The 19,018-nt window shown below is 45.4% G+C and overlaps 1 protein-coding gene across 1 annotated transcript in view; it reads left to right on the top strand.

Moving 5' to 3' along the window:
- Window positions 1-17,466, top strand: part of LOC138526189 (suppressor of cytokine signaling 3-like) — a 146,584-nt gene extending 129,118 nt beyond the window's left edge. The window contains exon 2 of the mRNA XM_069636619.1: window positions 11,710-17,466. Coding sequence (XP_069492720.1) covers window positions 11,783-12,505 — 723 coding nt within the window. The 5' untranslated portion in view covers window positions 11,710-11,782 and the 3' untranslated portion in view covers window positions 12,506-17,466. The remainder of the gene's footprint in view (window positions 1-11,709) is intronic.
- Window positions 17,467-19,018: the final 1,552 nt, after the last annotated feature.

The raw sequence follows: 19,018 nt of genomic DNA, 5'->3' as shown, positions 1-19,018 counted from the left end.
GCATATCATGCTGAAGCGGGCCACTTGTTTTTTTACTTTGGACACAGCCAACATAAAAATATGTCCCACAAGGCTTTTGTCTACTGTCCCTATGGTGACTGCGCCCACTGGAGTGTTTCATGTGTTCTGCTAGGGAACCAACTGTGAATTGTATAGCTTTACCCAATTTTTGTAAATGCGTGCGATAAAAGGCTCCCACCACTTCAAAGGTATATTGAAAAAAGGGTTCTTAAGGGGATAACCCCGGCCGAACACTCCTGAATTGTTTCAGCTCACTCCCTGCACTCCTGATAATTCCACGAATGAGTGTATGCCCCTCCACTAGAAAGCTCCACCAGCAGCGGATGGTTAAAGTGCAAGCCAAGTGCACAGCATGCAGATAGCCGGCAGGCCTGCTCCCTGTGATGTTACTATAGCCTTTACTTGTGAATTCCAAGAAGCAGCCGCACCGGGCGGGATTGGCTACAGTGCCGGGAAGGAAGCTCGTCATATGGCCAATAGGGCAAGGCAGTGACCCACACTCCCTTCCTCGCAGTGCCTGCCCGCCTCGCCCATCGCTAGGTTCCGCGTCGTCTGCTATTAATCGGAGCAGTAAGAAAGGATGTAGTTTTGAGAGATGCAGGACTTAAAAATAGCTCTAGAGGGATAATTAATAGCACGCACAGCAGGCCCCTGGCAGCTGGTCCTTCTGCTGAATCAGTCGCAGGACTTCTCCGCCGTGAAATATGAGACCGTATGGGCAGCGAGCACCAGGAATAACGCCAGTATCCCCTGCCCATTCATCGCAAGGAGCCGGCTGACTCATTGGACACCGGGGATCTCCCTCAAATCGGGCTCATTTATTGATTATTGGACTTATTCGTGGTGCTTTTAAAGCTGCACGGGTATACAACACACTACAGAGCACACGCCCTCTCTAGCTCTTCTCTCTTTATCTTATCATCGTTATTATTATTATTATTATTACTACCCGGTTTAAGGGCAGACATTTTATCGACCTCAGAAGGATGTAAGTGGTCTTGTATACTGTACTTCTGCCATTTTGGTGGCCTCTTGGAACATAGGTCTGGAGGTGAAGGGGGGTTAGAGGGAGAGGCAGGACCAACCAAGTGATAGCGTTCGAGGGGGTAGATGGTTGTGCACAACCAGTGGCGTACGGGGGGGTGGGGTGCACAGGCGGGGGAAAGCTGCACCCGCAGAGCCTCTTTTGAGAGCCTCACCAGGACGTTTGTCAGTGGGATGCCTCTCCCGTTCAGCAGCTCAATAAGGGTGACCAACAGGAGAGGTGTCCAGCTGCCAGTACGTCCCAGGGAAGTAATTTCACCAAAATGCCATGGGAAACGGAAGTGACATAACATGACCCTTGATCTCTGATGACATCACAAGAAGTGATATCATTTGACCCCACCCCAAAGTAATATCACAGGAAGTGATGGAAAACGACCTTTCACCCCTTGACAAAACAGGAAGTGGCAACACATAGCATTGTGTCCTAAGAACACTACGAAAAATATGGTCGCAATATCCCTGTAATGTGGTGATACATTTCATACAAGTATGGCTCACCATATGTATCATTAATCTCAGTGTGTATAGGCCCCTATTACCAAATAACTGTGAATGCAAGCAGACGTCCAGGGCCAAAGGATAATGATGTGTTAATATATAGCACTTACTCTTAAATGCTTTATATAGAACAAATCTACATACGATATCACTCAACCTGTGTTGGTACTCATTTATCAAACTCAGAAGGATAAAAGGCTGAGTTGCTCTTGCCAGGATTCGAACACCTGCAGATCACACACACATCGCAGCAGCAATAGCTCAACCGCCTGAGCTATTTTACCGACTATAGTTCACTTACTGGCTATAGTAAAAGGAGCAATTACATGTCTGAATGTTCTCAAAGTAAGAAAGCAAATTACACTCTGTAGTGGATACCATGAAACTGGTAGCTGAGATCTAACAGCAGGCCAGTTCATCTGCATGTCCTGTTCAAAGTTTCCACATGTCAAGCCTGCGTGGATCTACTCTTCAGGCTTCACAGGTTGACAAAATAAATAACGTTGGGAGGGTTCATGACTAGGCATTAAAGAATTTAGAGTAGTGCAGGAAAAGTAGCGCACTTACAGGCCTTCATGTAATCTGGGCCCTCGTTACCTCATACATGCAAACAAACGTCCAGAACAGCATCCCAGGGAGATAGGAAAGATAGACCCATTACAACAAAGCATTAATTGTGGCACAATGAAATCAAGGGCCTCTTTATGTGCTGTGCTCAAACATTTCTACACTGTACACAAGCTTTTAGGCGCAATAATTTTGTCAAGTGATCAAGAACCCCAAGATGGAATGTTTTGTGATGATCGTAACAGAGACAACGACAGAAAAAAAATGCATAACTGCAACTTGCAAAACGTAAAATACATGGGGCCTGATTCACAGAAGAGTGCTAGAATGGCGCAATCCATCGGAAAATGCTCTGTGAATCAGGCCCACCGTCTGAAATGGATGCTTATTCTACTCTAAATGCTTTTTGGAGGTTTTTGTCTGTATTGTTTATTTGAGGTGTTTAGGAACAGATTAACCCCCTGAAGTGTGCTTGAAATAAACCCTTGATGAGTCGAGCAATTATGGTATAGAATCCCAGAAAGACAAATTATTTGTTATTCCTATTCTTTCTTATCTAGGGTCACTACTCAAAGTGTTACAATTGTAGAACCCCTTGTTTAAAAAAAAAAGCCTGAACAAGAATGCCAGCCACTCTAGAAACAAAGAGCCACATGGCACTGACCACAGCCCAGGAGATTCAATTTGTAAAAACGTTTATTTAAAAAAAAAAACCTTTTTTTAGGGTTAGCAAGGGAGACCGCATGAGTCGTAGTTGCAACCTCTGGTGACCTCCAAATGACGTTCTTGCAGTGTCCCAAAGAGCTGCGGGAAGCACCGTGGCTCTCACGTTGCTCTGTGTCAACAGAGCATTTCAATGAGTTAGGCATTGATGGGAGGGGACTATTAGCAGGGACTTTTGTCTCTTTAGACATCTTGAATGGGAAGGAGAGATCAGAAGTGAGAAGTGTGCATAGTGTTGCATGCTTTATGAAATAATGACTATGGCTTTAAATCCCAAGGGGGATTTGTTAGGCTCACATTAATCTGTATGATGCTATTGTGACTTTGCATGCAGGATGGGGAGAATACAACTAAAGCCGTACTCTTGCACAACATATTTCTATGACAATGTATATAGTGTATAGTTAGTTTACTATGAAAGGCTAGTTTATTATGTAATGTGGTTTACTTCCAAGGCATTGCTATAAATAAAGTATTATTTAAGCACATGAAATGCAAAGCAAAACCTTAATAAATATCGATATCAGCTAGACCTGGGAAGATGTGCTCAGTTGCTTAAATTGTCCACTTCCCAGTTTTATCATTTAACGAAAGTGTGTGATCCGGGGCAAGTCATTTAATTGCACTGTATCTTATCTGCATCTCTGTAAGTGATTCACTTCATAGCCTATGTTAATATATCATGCTGTAGACATAATAGTGCAGTTTAGGTTGTTTGCACCACAAAGTTGTTTGCCACTTGGCTTACTTATGGTGACCTATTCTAAAGTCACTTCCATGGTGCCTCCAAGTATCAAAGACTTATGATGCTCCTTGTGATGCCCTTTTCTGTGAAGTCATTTCTGTTGGTGCAATCCATATGCACATTAGGAGGTTTGCATGTATGTTGCCCCACAGAGCCTGGACAGAACTGTAATAAAGGAGTTTCCTGCACCTGTAATGATTCTGCAGTTTTATTTTTTGTGGTATGTGTTAAAATGCCACCTGCCACTAATGTTACCAAAAAAGTAGATTGTGGCAGGGGCGAGTGGTTTGGGAGCACGAATGAGACTGTATGGAATTGCACACTGCATTTAGGGGGGAAGTAGCAGAACCGTTTGTCGTGGCTCCCCCCACAACCCCTAAAACTCTTGCAATGCCGGATACTCCCCTGGGCCCCACCAGCACCAGACAGTGAGGATGTCTTCATTTTTATTATGGATACATTTGAAACGCCCTCTGAAGCAGAGCTTGCTTCAAGAAGCCACAAGGAAAAGCGAGGAGGGCAGCAAGATCATCCATCAGTTCCAGAAAGTGGAAAAAAAGGTATTAGCCAGTTTGTTCGAAAATCATTGCTCGAATGAATCGTTTTTCAAATGTACAAATTGACCTGTGCACTTTGCCCGCATACTTTTCAAAATACTGAACACGGTGTCCCCCCCTGCCCATGTTCAGTATTTTTGTGTTTTGGGGGTGGAGGGGTGTTCCCTGCTTCCTCGACATTGATGGTGGGGAACTGAAAGGAAAAAATAAATAAAGGGACCCTGTGGCGTTAAATCTGATCTGCGTCGGAGGAACGGATCTGACGCCACAGGGTTGCAGGGGAAGCAGAGGCTAGCAAGCAGGTAAGTAGGGGAGGGGCTTGGGGGTGGTATATGCTCTGTTTATGGGGCACATTTATGTCATGTTATGTTACTTGGCATTTATATAGCGCCTTATGTATCATTGGTATGATCTCAAAGCGCTGGTAGGTTAAACGCCCTCGGGAACCGTAGTTCAGGTCAGTAGAGAGAGAGTCATAAGGTGCGTGGGTGCACCGGATATGTGTGCAGCCGGTGTGGCAGTTGCATGATAGCTGCTTCTTAGCGGTAGGTGTGGTGGTGGGGAGGTCAGTTGTATGTGTTCATTTTGGAGGGTGGACACCCAGACTGATTTCTGGCTGCGTTAGGCCTGAGGGGACACGTAAGCTAGCGGTGTGTGCTCAGCTAGCTGTGTTTAATTAGGATGATGAGGAGTATGTGGCGAGTGTTAGTATGAGAACAGCTATACCGAATGTGTCATAGTATCGCTGTGTTCTAGTTGAGTGGTGGTGTATAGGAGAGAGTAGGCATGGTAGTGTGACTATGGTGGTTATCAGTAAAGCGCTTGAGATTGAGCGCTTCATATGTACCATCTATTCTATCCATTTTATTTACTCTATCGGTTCATTCCACTTTGTCTGTTCATCCATTTTGTCTGTTGCATCCATTTAATCTACTAGTCCTTCTATCCATTCCATCCACTCGAACCTTCATCCACATGATCTACTCCATCCATTCCATAGACCCATTTCATCATTCCCATCCATTTAATGTGTTCTATCCGTTCCATACTTCCTATTCATTCGAACCACTCCGTGTGTTCCACCCACTCCATTTGTTTAATCACTCAGTCCGTTCCATCCGTTCAATCCGTTCCATCCACTCCATCTGTTCCATCCGCTCCATCTGTTCCATCCGCTTTATTCGTTCCATCTGGTCTATCCGTTCCATCAACTCTATCTGTTCATCCACTCAATGTGTTTTATCCACTCGATGTGTTTTATCCACTCGATGTGTTTTATCCACTCGATGTGTTCCATCCACTCCATCCGTTCCATCCGCTCCATCCGTTCCATCCGCTCTATCCATTCCATCTGCTCTATCCGTTCCATCTGCTCTATCCGTTCCATCCGCTCTATCCGTTCCATCGCTCTATCTGTTCCATTGCTCTATCTGTTCCATCACTCTATCTGTTCCATCTGCTCTATCCGTTCCATCCACTGCATCTGTTCCATCCACTCCATCTGTCCACTCCATCCGTTCCATCCACTCTATCCGTTCCATCCACTCTATCCGTTCCATCTGCTCTATCCGTTCCATCCGCTCTATCTGTTTCATCCACTCAATGTGTTCCATCCTTTCTATCTGTTCCATCCACTCTATCTGTTCCATCCACTCCATCTGTTCCATCAACTCCATATGTTCCATCCGTTCCATCTGTTCCATCCACTCCATCTCTTCCACCGACTCTACCTGTTCAATCCACTCCATCTGTTCCATCCACTCCATTTGTTCTATCAACTCCATCTGTTCCGTCTACTGACATATACTGATGTATGTAAAGTGACTCACATCATTGTATTCCCTTTTTAAATATGTATCTTCAAAATGGTGGCTGGAGCATTTACATTGCAGTCAGTTTACTGCGAACAGATTGAACACGAACACTGAACCCAAATCTGAAAGTGGGGGGCAGTATATACAATTATAACAGCATTCTGAGTTTATTCATGGCATAAAGAAGTGATCTTAAAACTATGGGGCTGGCCCTCTTAGGGGGGCCCAGAGGATTGGGGGAACTGGGGGGTGAGTGGGGCTTGAGGCTCATCAAAAAGGGAGTATTGTGACGGCTTCCAATAGAAAACATAAGCAGATAGGCCATCTGGAAGGGGGGGGGCACAGCAATACTTTTTCTTTTCTAAAGGGGGGGGCTTAACAACAATAATTGTACTCAAGGTGGGGGCTCAACATATCAAAGGATGAATAGAGACGCCAGAAGAGGACATCAGTAGGTGTGGCTGTAATCAGTTCACATGTCCCTTTCTTAGCTGTCAGCTTGACTGCCATGTGACCATAAATTCAGGATAGAAAAGGTAGGTGCGGGAGGGCAGATTTCAAAAACAGCTACTTCAGTGTCGGGTGACCATGTGTGGATTCCCCTTAGGCCACGGGGGCAAGATGGTGGTTCTGTGTGCCGGTATGATTTTACAATGTTTGTCGTGGTGACACCTGAGGTTGTATTTTGCCGGGAGGTGAGAACCCAGAATTTGCTGACAGCACTGGGACACCAGAGGAGCTACAGGCCGGAAGGTCCTGTTGTGAGAGGCTGAGGCAAAAATTAAAACTTGATATCTGCCAGCTGGACTCCTGTCCAGTGGCAAGAACTTAACTCTTACGCTATCCAACCAGGAATATAATGCAGCTTTCCAGGCCTCTCTCTGTTTCCCACAGTTTGACTATGTGCAGCCACTCTCAGTGAAGTTGCATCTCGTGGTAATGGTGTGTGGCCCAAGGCAAGTGAATTAGGGATGCCCCTTTAAAGGGAAGGAAATTGCAAGAATCCAGCTGCAAGCTCCGCCTTCCAGGCTTACCTGCAAAGCGAATGGCCTACGATTGCACACTGATGATTACGTTGGCACCCAGAAGAAAGATGACCTACACCTGCAAACTGATGCCCTGACTCTGCACCCTGTACACCTATCAAGGTTGCTAATTATGAAGAGCTTCATGTTAAACTTTAGTTTCCCTTTGAATACCATTGCCTCCCCTCCCCCTCCTCCACCCCCGGACCCTGTGCCTCATCTGACTCACGCCTGTCCATCGGCTGAACAATCATACTCTCACATGTTCCTTTGTTTTTGCTTCAGGGCTCCCAATAGTAATTCTCATATTTAACATGCATTGACAGTCATTGCCTGTAGACTTTACAGCGTAAACGTGAGCTTTGTGGTACAAAGTATTTTCTTTCTTTTTCATCTGAGGTAATTGTACCATTTGCCAGATATTGCCACCATGTACTCCGATATGACCATCCTTTGATGTGACAATATCAGGCAGCCCATGAAATACAGATAATTCTATTATATACCAGAAATTGACCTCATAGGTCCAGGTACTAACCCCATTTGCAAAGTCATACCATCTTATTTCCAGGTACTGCCACGAGATTCCAGACTTTGCCATCACACGCCATAGTACCCACACCATGTGCCAGGTACTACCAGTATATGACCAGTACATTACTGCCATCAATATCCAGGTGCTCCACTCACAACGCTGCCATCAAAAACTCAGTTACACACACCATTGTCAATTACTGTCATAAAACGCCAAGCTACTCACACTGTTGCTAGATGGTGCTTTCAAAACCTTTGCCAGGTGTTGCCATTAAAACCTAAAGTATGCACATTATTGTTCTGACTTAGCATCAACACCCTGGTACTCGCCACATTGTCTTGTACTGCCATCAAATGTCCTATAATCGTGTTATTGCCAGGTACTGGCACAGTATAGCCTTGTAAGGGTATCCCTACATATTATCCCCACCAAAAATATCGCCGTATATATGGTTGTCTGGAACGCCATAGGTGATATTTTTTAGGGGGGTATAATTTGTGGGTGTTGGGGATGTGGGATGTCCCCCGCACATTTAAAAATAATGCAGTTGTTGGGGGGCTGTCCCCTGCAGGGTCCATGCCTCAATATCGTGGGATATTAACATATGGAACCCATGTAAGGCTAGAAAGAGCCACCAGGTGTCCCTGCACTCTCCCTGCCATACACTCCTGGTCCACTGCTGAGAAAGGCAGAGAGGTCAAGAAGCCTGGCATAGAATGGTGATTGCGCAATGCTAGTGTACATGGGACGAGGGGTAGCCAAAGAGGGACATGGTTTCCCTGCTCTCCCCCTATTTCATTGTGCATTTGTTACAGATCGACTCTTGGAGGCCCTCGTTTTCCTGAACCAAAACTCTGTAAGTCTGTGTGCCTCGCCAAATCCATGAGAAGCTGGAGTTCTTTACTGGTACAAGAAATTGTCAAGAAACAACAGCGTTGTCCTTGGGTAATGACAATATCCTTGTGTGAAGCCAAATGCAAGCTTTTCAGCTAATTTGCATACCCAGAGTGCATTGCTGTCTAGCTCTACTAGGCGGTGCTGTGCATTAACGACTTTTTAGCTGAAATGGCCTGTTCTACTATCCTAAGGGTTTATGCAGAATAATACACGGAGAACAATACATCAGAGTAAGTAATAACAAAGAGGTTACAAATAAAGTTGTAAAAATGAATTTTACATGGCAAGTAAGGTATGCAGTACAAAATAATTACATTGAAAAAATAAGAACGATAAAATAGCTACACTTGGAAACATCGATTCATTTGACTGAAAACCTACCCCTGCCCCAACCAACTGTAGCCCTCCAACTTCAGAGCCCCTTCTGGAAAACAGGTTACAAAATCGACACACTGCAAAGAGATCCCAGAGCGACCCCAACCAAATCAAAGGCTATGGGGCTCATTATAACTATTGCAGGATGGGTTTAACGGCGCCGGTAATGGTGCCGGCGCCGTTAAACACACTCCGCAATATTACGAGGTTCCCTCGCGGGACCCGCTGTGGACGTCTGGTTTATCCAGACGTCCATAGCGGGTTCCTCGAGGGAACCAGGGAGCTCACAACGGGCCTATTATGAGTGGGCCCGTTGTTAGCTCCCTCCCCATTCCCATTGAGCCCTATGGGGGATCGAATGGGAATGGGGAAGGACCGGACCCGGGTTCCCTGAAGGGGAATTACCGGGCCCTCCAAACTCGGAATGGCCTGGTAATTCCCCATTCAGGAAACCCATACCCGGACACGGTTTTGGAGGCAGCCATGGCACTGTTGGCAAAGTCGTAATGAGGCCTTATGTGTATCTGTACGCAGAAATGTTCATTGCGCCCTCAAGTGGTTAATGATGGACAATTGGTTTGTGTTCATTATTTTTGTTACCTAGGTGTAACCATAACCCATGACCTATATTGTTCCTTGAATATTGCACACCAGGATAAAAAAAATGGCCAGGACAAATGGCACACTGATTATTTATGTTGGGAAAATTGGTGGAATGCCTTTGAAATGTGCAATTTAGATATACAAGGCTAAATCAGTTTCGATTGGTCCCTACGATGGGGCTTCTTTGGGGTCATTACGGCCCTGTTTTGTTACAAACTAAGGAAAACCAGTTTCTTTGTATAATAACGGTCCTTTATCTGAGTTTCCAGATTTTCTTCTTTTTATTATGCATCTGATTGCTCTCATCCCACTTTTATGCCGGGCCTGATTGTGGGGGAAATACACATTTTAAATCAACACAACAGTTTGTACCAGATGTGTATACACTGATTTTGTATACACTCAAGTTGTCCCTGGCTGGTTTATATTAGAAGAGAGTTGACAGAACTGGGGGTTCCATCGCTCAATGTACTTAAGGAGTCCAACGTTATAGTAAAACCTTGCGAGGTGCGAAATCGATTCTTACTGGCCAGGAACAAAGCGAGAGAAGAGGTGCAACTTGGGAAACCAACAGTCAAATCGTATCTTTTTCAATCAGGGCATCTGCGTAATAACAACTATCTTGATTGGTTGCCTAAATCAAGGCCCTCCTTATGAAACGTAAAACAAATAACACTGCCACTGGCTGTGTCTAACCGTCAGTGGCATAAACACTTTGGGAGTGACTGTAAATGGCTCTTTGATGGTTATTCGATTGAAGATGTACCCCATTCTTTTTTCTTTTACTTCTTTGTAGCAGTGAGAAGAAGGTACTTATTGCCTTCCTTCCTTTAGAAATATGGGTATCACTTGGGTAAAACTAGCCATGCAGTTTAGCATTGCGCTACAGGACCCATACTCTGCCAACGTGATCTTCAATACGTGCTGGATTATCCATTAGGCCAAGTAGGCACCAGCCTATGCGCCCCACTCCTTTTAGCTGCCCCGTGACAACGGATCAAAATAAAGCGGTGCAGACAATTAAAAACATATTAGGAGATCATTTGCGAGGCAGGGGGCGACATTTCGACTACATAGGGGCCTCCACAAGGTTAATCCAGCACTGAATACGTACACTTTAGATCATGAACGATATGCCGATCACTACAATTTTATGATCATGTAGTTTATTGTGGAAGTTCTATTGGGAATTGATTTAATTATTTTTGTTGTATATTTCGTTGTGAAGGATTTTAATGTATTTGTATCTTTATGTATTTTTATTGAATTTGGTTCAATTTCTAAAATAAAGTGTGTATGCTACACAGCACAGCACACGGCATGGTGGCATGACTCTCCCGCATTGCAGTCGCTAATCCAAGCCTCGGTACCAAAGGGGCCAAGGACAGGAATCGCACACCCTCTCACTGCCGTAAAGTGATGCAAATATCAGTGCTACTATCACACACACGTCTCGCTCTCTCTCAACAAAGAATGAAGAGTCAGTGACCGCTGGGTCAGGGCCGGAGGGACTCAAGCTTACCCTTTAAACAATAGAGAATCCGACCCTCTAGGCACCACCAGGAGTGTGCAGTATGGTGCCCTGTCGTTGCCTGGCATCCTGGGGTAACATGGGCCCCTGAAAGTAGCTGCCACGCAGTAGGCAGTACAGATTGGAAGTAAAGCAGGATAGTCGTAGAAGAGATTTACTGAAACCCCTTGAATTCCTCTGAGGGCCTATGCGGTACCATCTAACCCAACATTAACAATAAGGTCCAAACTGCTGGAGGTTTGATTGCACATTGTTTTTAAGCAGTAACTTCGATATTGAGCGTATCTTTTATATCACTTCAAAAACAAAATGGTGGTTGTATCAGATTCTGAAAGCAATCGAGATTGTCTCATGATAAAAAGTCAACATTTATTTCCATGAGTGTTGTGTTTCAAAGTACAATGTTTTGAACAAGAAACATAATAATAAATAAATGAAAAAGAAAAAGGAACAAGAACGAAATATCGTGAACACAAATCACGGTACTCAGGCAATCTTAATGTTCACACAATCTTGCAATTGTTGATCAGGTTTAGAGTTAGACAGTAGTACCATCTAACCCAGACACATGCAGTCAGTGGCACTCTTAAACTGCATTTTACAAAAACACGGATGCCCTCTGTTGCTATATTCCTTAACAAATGGCAATAATACGATGGGTGGTGAATAAAGTGGACTTACTCTTGCAGTCGATGACAGATGTGTGTTATTGTTGTCTCTTCTTGGTTTATTGGTAATCTGTGTGGATTTTTTCTTTTTCTCCTTCGACAGTGTTTGGCGGCAGTGAGACCCTGATGGATGCTGGCTGGCAATCAATTTCCTGAAGAGCAAGGCTTACACCTGGATGGGCCCCAGCTTGGGCAAAAGAGCACGAGGAACAACGATGGTAACACTCGGCTGGTGCTGCTCTTACCGCTGCCTCTACCTCCTTCCGCCCAGCTTCATGGCCATGACCTCCCCCAATCTGTCCTACCACTACAAGCCGTTTTGTGGTGACTTTGGGGGTGTTGAGACGGCCCTAGAGAAGCTGGAAGCCAGTGGCTTCTACTGGAGCACCTTGTCTGGCACGGAGGCCAAGAAGATCCTATCTGACCAGCCGGTGGGGGCTTTTCTCATTCGTGACTCCTCTGACCACCACCACCTCTTTACCCTCAGTGTGCGGACAACGGCTGGGATCACCAACTTGCGGGTCAAGCAGGAAGGACCTGCTTTCTACTTGGAGACTGTACCTGGCGTGGAAAGACCGCCGACCTTCCCCTGTGTGGTAAAACTGGTCGACTACTATGTGCACTTGACCTCGGTGGGGCAATCGGACACCAATCTGTGCTATATCGAGGGAAAGGACCACCCCATACCCCTGATGCTCACCAAACCCCTAATCCACAAGGTGGTGTCACTGCAGTACTTATGCAAACGAACTGTGGTAGCCAGTGTGCCCACAGGCTCCACACCCTCAGGAGCAGACTTGGAGGACATGCCTGTGCCTACCGTTCTCAGGAATGCGTTAAAGAACCAACAGCGGGAGGCTGGGAGGGAAGATGGTAAGCAAGATGGAAGACCCCGCTAAGGAAAAGGTTGCTGCAAAAGCAGGGTTTCCATTTCTTACCAGGGAGTTGATGACATTCCAGACCGGTGCCCAGAACTGAAAGCTTGCACCTGCAATCCCTGATCATGCTTCACCCCTCTGCAACTTGGAAATGTGGGGGGCGGAGGGTATACGGGTTGGATCCTGAGGGCACCTATGTGTCATGTTGGCACACTTCCAAACCAAAATAGCAGCAATGGTGGGAAGATTTTGCTTCAAGAGGCACGGTATTGAGATAGAACCCAGAACCCAGAGCAGAGAAGTAGAAATGAGGAAAAACAAAATGGCCACCTCAGCTGGCGGGTGCTTCAAGAATTCACGGCAGCACCTTCTGGGATCATCGGACACGTAGAGGCAGCCTTGGGCCACTAAAATGTTCTGTAAACTAAAACAGGAAGTTGTATTTCAGAAGGGTGGTGAGAAAAGAGGCAGACACTGGCAGTCTTCTGTCTACCCAGGCCTATCTGTTGAGGATGCCCCACTTGCACAGTAGGCTCGCCTTTTTGTGCTAGCCTCTGAAGTGACTTTAGCGGAAGTGAAACCATACAAAGAGATTATTAAGCAGAGCAGGAAAGAGATTGGCGTCAACATGCATTCCTCCCATATGAGTAAGGGGTGGCCAGAGTACAGTGGGATCACATGGTGGTGTAGAGAGGCATAGTTCCACGCCCTCAGAGAGCTCACAGAGGTCTGCCTATCCTGCAAGAATTGTGTGCACAAAGTCCCTCGTGGTACTACTCGCTAAAGAGCATGGTCAATGCGGTTTACAGTCATGGTTCCAAGCATCTGAATTCATGGTCAGGGTGGGAGGGGCTGTGGTTACTGTAGCATTTCTGTGGTCAGGGGTGAACTGGCCTATAGGAAACTGGAGATTTTGCGGTAGGCCTCTGCACCCCGGGCCTCTTTTGAGTGGTAACCTCATTCATATCCAAATTTTCTCATAGGAAAGGGGTTGGGTTTGCTGAAAATGTGTACAATGGGGCCACTTTGAAAATGAGTTCTAGTATCTCTTTTGGTTCCCAGTCCACTCCTCTCTGTGGTGCCCAGTCTTCGGCCGTTTTCCACTCTGAGGGTTGCTCATTGTCGTCAGATGGATTTCTTTCTCAAAACAGCAGCTTTACTATGAAGGAAAAAGTGTATGGGTAATTGCTGCGTAATTCACTCATAGTGGCGTATGAGGGAATTGGGAGCATGTCCGCATGGGCTCAAGTGCATTTCGGGGGCAGGGCCCCATGAGGAATTCCCCCAGTTTCTCTACTGACCCGTCCACCTCCAAATGTGGCTCTCAAATCCCCTCAACTCCCACTCTCCTACACAATCTAGGACTCCTGGGCCTAAAAAAGCATAGGTTTCTGACTCGATTTATTATTTTTGCCCTGAGGTGGTGAACTCTCTATTTTGAGGGACAGCAGTTCATGTAAGCGGGGGAAGTGTGAAATTCAACTGGCTCTGTTCCCATCTCACAGCAACAAAGAGGTCATGCCACATGGGGGTGTCACAGGGGTGCGTACCACAGTGAGCTCCTTGCACCTGGGCCACTACCAACCTCACTAATCTGCCAGAAGTGCCATCTTGACCATTGACCCTTGATTAATAATGGCACCCAAGATCTAATTGTATCTCAATACAGATGCCCCTCCCCCTTTATTTTAGCAAGGACATCAATTTAATACGTTTTGCTGCTCTGTCTGGATGGGGCTCTCTGCGGAGCGACCTATGCAACCGCAATCCAATCCTCAAGATGGATGCCAAGAAATGATGACTGGAAAGCTGTGTAGTATCCCTAACCATTGCTATTGCTCTGGATAGCTTCCTTATTCGTCTCTCCTTAGTTCAGCTGCACCGTTCTAGGAGGAGGCCAGCCATATGCAGATCAGTCTTGATCCTGCCACCCATGCGAGCAGTCCAGCCTGAACTGCAGGGTCAGGTCCCCTCTGCCCAGCAATACAAGCGACCAGTTGCATCGTTATTCCCTAGGCATAGTGAGCAAGGGACCCACATCTAGGCACAACTTCTACCATTTAGGGTGACTTAAAATGGACACCAAAAAAGTGATGGGTTCATTTTAACCAATAGTATTGCACGGGGCAACTTCCATTTCACAGTTTTTAAGCTTGATTGTGTCATTACACAGAGGAACCAACCCTATGCAGACCCGTCTTCACCCTGCCACTAATGGGAGAAGTCCGCCATGCACTGTTGTGCCCCCTCTGCATGCAATACAAGCCACCCAAACATGTTCCATCTACCTTCTTCCATTATCTTCTTATGGGGCATGGTTACATCCCTGATGCTGGTGCCATTTTTACAGAGCTAAAGGTTTCCTATTCACTGCCTGGATGAACCTCTTAGGTCAGTACCTCGTTGCAGAATGTCTCGGGCGATGCAGTGGCCTATTTGGGTTGCCGTAGAAAAAGATGTTTCCAGGCAATGGACACAACAGAAGTTCAAACACGCCCACTTGGTTTTTGGGGAGTGTAGTTCCCCTTTTAGTCTGCCTTCACTCACATCCTACTTAAGTGTCGAGTTATGCCTCTCCAGGAATATAAGGGAAAATTACAAACACATATTTTGGTCAAGACAATATTTAAGGCAACCAAAGCGCTGAGGTGTAGGAGTGATACAACATTACTAGAGTTGCTGCTACGTATTGTGGTGCTCAAGAGGAAATGCCCTAACTTCTTAAGGAAATAGTGTAAGGTTTGTGTGAACCTCATTCATACTGTAGGCTAATTGGTGTCTTGTTAAAGCGTCAAGTATGTTAGAAGTCAGCTCAGACATCACTGAGAGTCGCCGAACACGGCCAGATGCACCACAAAGGGCACCCTGAATGTTGTAGTAGGAGATACTAAAAACTCACTACAATCATTGGAAAACATACACATCCTGGATACTACTTAAAATGTTATTCTGCAAAAGGCGTACTTGGCACCAAACAAATGGTGCCGCCAACTAACGTCCAAACAGAGCTATTTTAGGACAGCTCAAACATACCTGACGCTTTAATAAAATACCAATTAGCCTTGAAAAAGACCTCATGGTCGAAACACATGTTGGCTTAGTAATGTTTTTGGAGCACTGGACAATTATAATGACATTTGAATATTAAATTCTAAAATGAACATTGGGCTCTGTGCAGTATGATTGGTGTCCACACAAACCTTACACATATTTTGGTCACTTGGTCAGTTGCAGGACATATCACATTCAATTACTTTATGACGTTCCTTCTTCATAACACCTACACAAATCTATCATGTTACTGATGGACAATATCAGAGATTGATTGGTCTATAGGATACCTGGGGAATTTCCCAACTAGCCTGTGCCTCTGGAGGATCAATGAGGCTTTGGGCTGATTGGTTACATGTGATGTTCTACCTGATGTGACTGACTCAGCTCAAGTAAAACCATACTGGCAAGAAAGCTGCCAAATTCCTATAGATGTGCCACTGCATGCCATCATGATCGACCTCTGCTTTCTGGTATTTGTAGTTCCCCATTCAAGTTATTCAAGATCTTGTCCACTCAAGATGTTCATTGGTGCAATTAAGTTTTGGTGGTAATTCCATTGCTACAACGTTTTGTGACAGCAACAGAATTACTGCCAACTTTTCAATACCACCACATTCGAGTTTGGTGGATTTACCTCCAGCAGATGGCTCCAAAATTAAGTGGATTTGCCATAGTGGAATTACTGCTTGCAGTAAATCTGCAAAAATCCCAATGGAGTCCTGTGGACCAGAAAAATGGGGATTAAAACCACCGGACTTGAATCTGGAGGTAAGTCTGCCAAACTGAGTGGCGGTAAGAGTAAATGAGTTTGGCGGTAATTAAATGGAAATTTCTCAGAATTAGTGGCATACTCATAATGAGGCCCCATGTCCTTTCAAAGGCCAAGTGTTTCCCCGTTGTGTCCTCTTAGCTTTTTAACAAACCAGAGATTAGAACTAAGGTGCTTATTACCATTGGAGGTCTGAATGTGGTTATGTTGTGCCTGGAAGTAACGTCAGCAACCCCACCCCGGAACGTCATGATTATGCGCAAAGTCCCAATTCTCCCTCTACAACCCACACATAAAAACTCTGAGGTGCTGATGGCATTCTTGTGGAAATTCCACTTCATCAGTTAACAAAATGTTCTACTGGATCCAGTTTTGACGTGTGTGTTTGGCTTCTACAAATCAAGCAGGAAAAAAAATGGAACACATAGACTTCCTTATCCAGCAATAGGCAGTTCCAAGATGGACCTGGAATGCTATCCTTATCAATTCAGTAGATGTCCAAATATCCATACACCAGCAATTGGATCTAGTAGAAAGCATCTCTAATAGGTTTCCTGGAATTCGTTCACTGATTTGGGCCCCAGGGAGAATGGCAGGGACTCGCAGCAGAAGGTGTGAGGTAGGAAATATATTTTCATAATACAATGGTGCTTCGAAGGAAAACCCACTGTGTGAAGCCATTCGCCTGGGTTCCACGGCCAAGACTTGCTCTCACTGAGTGAGACCCGAGTCGTCACACCGCATGCTTGAGTCTGGGTTGCACTAGAGGTCCCAGATGGCGGGCAATTAACAACGCTGTGCGTCGAGAATGAGCCAATCTTGCAAGCGCCCCTGCCCCTGCCTCACCACATCCTGAGAAAAATCTGCACATCAGCGTATCTCATTGTGAAACTGGGGTGGGAAACAAACGATCCTTTTGGCGAATACAAAGACTGCACCCCCATGGGCTCAGGGGAGAGTGATTTGCAAATGGAGAGGCACCCACCAACCTGGATAATTATAGCAAGAGTTGGACATCCGTGAAAGAGCAGCGTTACAGTGCTGGAGACCAGCCGCACTTTCCCGTTGAGGATGGCCAGCAAGAGCTGCTCCCCACCAAGACTGACAATCGTCCATTGTGAGATGAGTGCAAATAAAGACCGTTTTTGTAATCAGTAAATGTGTTGTGGGATTTCTTCTGCTGAGGGCCAATATTTCCCTCCGCCGTTGTTACCATAGGTAATCATTGAAGTCCCGCCCATTCCGACATCATCATGATTTCACAAAACCAGGAAGGACAAGAGAACGTGCGACTGAACGTCTTGATAGGCCCTCCAGCGAGCAGCGTCAGGCCGCGTTTCTCACCAGGTTTAACAAACAAGTCCAAGGGCTGGGCACTCTGTGCGTGGCCCTGGGCCCTGCTGTCATGGGGGGCCGCAGGCACTAGTGTCTGCCAGGACTGTACCAAGTATTATTGTTTTGAAATAGGGCTGTGCTGCTGCCAGGTACAGGCTTGCTTATCTGTTTGTCCGAGCGAGGCAGCGGTGTCACCTCCCAGCCCTCTGACTCTCTAGATTAGAGACACATACCCTGTCCCTGTGGCAGACGCTGCGGGCCCCTCATTGACTGCTTTTCGCGTTCTTTCTTCCAGCAGAGTCTTTAAAGTGAGGGCCATGGTTCATTTATGCCAGCATTGTTTTTGACAAGAACTTAACTTTTCCGTGTTAAGAAATGCAAAGGAGCATTTTTATTCTAAAAGCACACACAAAGCAATTAACTGCATAGATCCACACCCATCTCTAGGTCAATTAAAATATATCACACAAAACAGTTTTCAACTAAGTACTTTATTTTTAGATGTTAATATTAACACACCAAAAAGCCTTTATTTTTGGTAGCGTGTATAATTGTCATCACATCCTATATGAAACCTATATTTCTCAAACATTGAAACATAAATGCACAGCCTTTTCACATATTACCTTTAGTTATGAGTCTTTAAGTCTTGAAAGTACATTTTCAAAACCCAAAGGCCATTGTTTGCCTTCTGCTGAATTGCATTCTGGTATTTGCAGCTGCCCGTTTAAGATGGGGGAATTATGCCACAATTGTACAGTTTTCGCTTATTTTATTTCCCTTAGGATTTACTTTAGTAAGGTTTGTGTACTTATCACATCATCTTTATAAAACAGAGTATTGTTGAAAGCCAAACACAGGGACGCGGAGGGGAAATGAAGAGAGGGGAAGTGAGTCATGAATATTTGCCCCGGATGTGTCAAGAGAGGCTGCAATCCTAGAGACTGGAGCAGGGCATTTGACCACAAGCATTTGGGCACCGGCTGTTTCGGCGCAACGCTTTAAGCGCACTTACCCTTTTGGGCAACCGGTTGTCCGCAGCCAACAGGATGCAAGGAGTCGAGTTATCAGTACTGTCTGTGTCCTTAAATATATTGTCACCCAAACAATAATGTGGCATTCAGGATGAAAGGATATTTAAGGAACACACAGCATACACAGTAAATGGACGTTCCATTCACTTTAAGTGAAAACACTCACACATATGTTGCGGGACACAGCAACCTATGTGTGAATGGAGGGTTTATAGTCATTGCATCTAATTAAATAGCACTGAATGCCTTACCATCGAAAAAAAAAGCATTAAATGCATTTTCTTTTCCATTTTTCCAATGGGGGCTCCCCATGAGCCCCCTTTTTAATCTTTAAAAGACGTT

The sequence above is a fragment of the Ambystoma mexicanum genome, chromosome 1q (assembly GCF_040938575.1).
Source record: "Ambystoma mexicanum isolate Mex_15411 chromosome 1q, UKY_AmexF1_1, whole genome shotgun sequence".
NCBI lineage: Eukaryota > Metazoa > Chordata > Amphibia > Caudata > Ambystomatidae > Ambystoma > Ambystoma mexicanum.
The sequence above is the reverse complement of the archived record's forward strand: the minus strand, read 5'-3'. Positions and strand labels throughout refer to the sequence as shown.